The sequence below is a fragment of the Dicentrarchus labrax genome, unplaced genomic scaffold, assembly GCF_905237075.1.
Source record: "Dicentrarchus labrax unplaced genomic scaffold, dlabrax2021, whole genome shotgun sequence".
NCBI classification, from domain to species: domain Eukaryota; kingdom Metazoa; phylum Chordata; class Actinopteri; family Moronidae; genus Dicentrarchus; species Dicentrarchus labrax.
Genome location: NW_026136717.1, coordinates 6,632 through 10,197, shown reverse-complemented (window position 1 = coordinate 10,197; position 3,566 = coordinate 6,632). Strand labels below are relative to the sequence as shown.

The 3,566-nt window shown below is 37.6% G+C and overlaps 1 protein-coding gene across 1 annotated transcript in view; it reads right to left on the bottom strand.

Moving 5' to 3' along the window:
• The window catches only part of LOC127379579 (trichohyalin-like), a 175,195-nt gene extending 172,537 nt beyond the window's left edge, over positions 1 to 2,658 (bottom strand). The window contains exons 1-3 of the mRNA XM_051429380.1: positions 2,639 to 2,658; positions 2,134 to 2,233; positions 1,494 to 1,835 (exon numbers count right to left, since the gene is read on the bottom strand). Coding sequence (XP_051285340.1) covers positions 1,494 to 1,835; positions 2,134 to 2,224 — 433 coding nt within the window. The 5' untranslated portion in view covers positions 2,225 to 2,233; positions 2,639 to 2,658. The remainder of the gene's footprint in view (positions 1 to 1,493; positions 1,836 to 2,133; positions 2,234 to 2,638) is intronic.
• Between the last annotated feature and the right edge of the window lie 908 nt (positions 2,659 to 3,566).

Below are 3,566 nucleotides of genomic sequence, written 5' to 3'. Positions count from 1 at the left end.
GATAAAACACACAATAACATGTAAGTAGAAAACTACATTTTAACTATTTCAGACTAAACAGTGATCACATTATTAAAAAAATAATAATAATCATTTTTACCTATTATATTAATGTGTGTCTCTCTGGTCTGGTTGATGTCCTTCTGTTGGACTCTACAGGTGAAGTTGTTGCTGTGTCTCTTCTCCACAGTCACTCTGCTGCTGACAGTATAGAGGTCATCAGGACCTCTGACTGTCTCTGTAGGTCCAGCAGAGAGGAGGTTTCCCTCACCGTCCAGCCAGACCACCTCAGGCTCTGGATACCAGCCTTTAGACTTACAGTTTAAGATCAATGCTCCTCTGTTTCTGTCGATCCCTGATAAACTGATGTCAGGCAAGGATGCAGTATCTGATACTGAGCAAACAAAAAAATAGATAAGCTAATAATTAACAAACAAACATTAGCATTGGCTTTAAAATAATAATTGGTGATGGGCAGCTTGAAGTCAGAGGGGTCATATTCGATGTTTCCAAAACTGAAGGCTGAAATTCAAAAACTTGAATCATGGCTGTATTTCATTTCAAAGTTGTTGAGAACTCGATAAAATAACTATTGAGTCAATTTGAGATGTAGACAAGCACTTGATAGCCCCAGTACAGCAGTACTCAACCCCCATGACACCGGCTGATTGTATTATTTATGTATGGCAGTGGGGCCCGGTGTCTATGGCTTTCATCTAGACTAAAACATTTAAACAGTCATTGGCTGGATTGACCTGAAATTTAGTACAGAGGTTCATGGTACCCAGAGGATGAACTGGGTAATTATCAGATTTTTCACCTAGCACCAAATGTTTTCATTGTGAGCATGTTAGTATGCTGACTCTTAATCTGTTTTCATTTGTTGACCATTTGCTATCCCCATCTGCAAGCAGTGATTTTCCAGTCATAGCTTAGCAACTGTAACCAGACACAGGAAGCCTGTCAAGCTTAGAATTTCTCCAAATATGAAGTGCTCTGAATGAGGCTCCACTAATTAGGTATCTAAAGATTTTGGAGAAAAACAAGAAAAATGTACTACCTAACTACTACTACCTGTTCACCCACAGTAGTAACCTTATTTTCAAGGCCAAGAGTTAGATAACTGTAAGGGTTAGACCTTCTCTATTTGAAACGCGTCCTGAGATAACTTATGTTATGATTTGAACTGAATAGAATTGAGGTTGTAGACATTAAGTCAGTGTCAGTTAGTTAGCTAGGCAGAGCTGATCAAAACTTTAATTAACATGTTTTTTAGCAAGCAAAATCAATGATCTCTCAGTGAGAATAAAAGGATATATATATTTTTTTACATTTTCCTGACATCAAAACTCACAACTGTTCTAAAATGCTTTTAACCCTGATTTACACTAATGTTTGATGACTGTGGCCGATACTATGTTTATCCTTCAAATGATTCACTGGATACAATGTACAGACTGCACCAAACTGCCCTTTTTTTTGTATCTACTTACCAACAACAAGCTCAATGAAAGAGTCTATAGTCAGATCTGGAATGTAGCATCTGTATCTCCCCTCATCAGAAGGTTTTACTTTGGAGAGCTTCAGTGAAATGTTTCCATGCTTCACTTCACCAGCGAACAATGATGTCCTTCCTTTATAGGCTGGATTTTTAGCCTTTACATGGTCCTGACCAGCACGCCACAAATAGACAAATCTGGGATCCAGGTCGGGTCTCGTCCACTCAAATGTCTTGGCAGTAACATCCACAGCAGGTTCCAGATGACACGGCAAAATGATGTCATCACCAACTATTGCCACTACTGGTTGAGGCGAACCAATTAACTGAGACTGACCTGGGAGATAAAATAAATGTGTTCAACTGTATAAAGTATGGATTATCTGCTGTCTGGTGGCGAACAGGTAGAAACAGCTGTCTGCTGGTGAGAGTGAACAAAAACAGTGAACAGTGAAGTTGTGGGCCAGACTCTAAAACACACTGTGGAGCTGTCTGTTTTAATTCTCTACGATGAGCAACAACTTTTATTTTACAGATAGTTATTTGGCATTTGATTGATTGGTGTGAAAAGATGTAGCTCCTAGTATTCAACAACTATTTTCTATTTTTTAAAATTGTATTTGTGTGTAACTTACCTCTACAAAAGTGTGCTAGGAGAAAATGGACGAGCAGAACACTGATGGTTCTGAGCGGAGACTGAAGGCGCAGTCCAGTCATTGGAAGCATCCTACAGTTCTGAAAATGAACATAAAACACTAAAAGCCTGCATGGACACCACCATTGTATAGAAAATATGCTTTTGATCTGGTGAAAAGGCAAAATAAGTAGTCCAGTCAAATATGACCTGAACAGACGAAATATGTTTGGCTGTTGACTTATTTTACCACACATTTGCATATTAAGAGAATACATTGAACTGCCATTGTGTTCTAAAGTTTTACACATTATATTATATTCATATTGCTGTTTGAATTCAAACAAAGACTTACAGCTGTAAGAACAACTTCACTAGCAGTATCCTCATTTTACACAGACTTCACAAACACTTCCATGCACTGGAGTTATACTTTCGCTGTTGTCAGTACAGACATTCACTGACCTATAGTGAATTCTGTGGCTGTATATAGTATAAACCTTTACCTCTGTTGTGTCACAGACAGTTCCTTAGTGAATTTGAAAAAAAGTGTTTTGTCTTTCAAAATAGAAAAAGAAAGACATAGAAAAGGCAAAAATAAATGTAGAAGACTACGTACCTGCTGCACAATCTGTCGGTCTTATAATGAGACTTCAAGACCAAAGTCTGTAAATCATTGACAGGATGTACCCTGCACCTTGTACATACATTTTAGTTTGGAATTGAAAATGGTGTAGAACTTCCAAACTTTCAAGTTTACCCATGCAGTGTTCCCCATGAACTGGGTTGGGTTTTGGAATTGTTTTTTGAAATTATTATCTACTTAGTCATTAAATATTGGAATAAATGCACTAAATTACAGTACGGACAATATGCAGAATGTTAAGGACTGGATCTTTGACAGATTGTATTTGTTATTTTTATATGTCCTGATGTAATATAATATAATAGAAAGATCTAGATAGAAATCCATAAACATGTATATCATTGAATGCTTCAGGATACAGCTCATTTCGTAAAACTGTCAAATAACCTGTGATTGTCTAGTTTCAATAACTTATCTCAGTTTTACTTTGAGTGTCTTTGCAACGCTGAACTTTGAGCCTGTTGCTAGGTAACTGATCTCTAGTCTGAAATATTACGGCTGAAACCAAAACCACAGGAGCAATAACAATGTTTCTTTGTTTTCAGAGGCAGACAGGTTGTTGACTAGTTGCAAGGATGTTTATTTACAAAAATAAATAATATAAAATGTCAGTGATGTAAGCGTATGTGGATGCATGTGAATGTCTGGAACAAAGGAAAAGTAAAACAGGTCAGCTGTGTGGCGGTGGTAGAGAAGAGCAGGTGGGGCTCATCTGCCTGATGACACTCTGCCCCCAACCAGGATCTGGAAAACTAAACAAAGCCAGCAACCAAGAATGAGAAAACTTA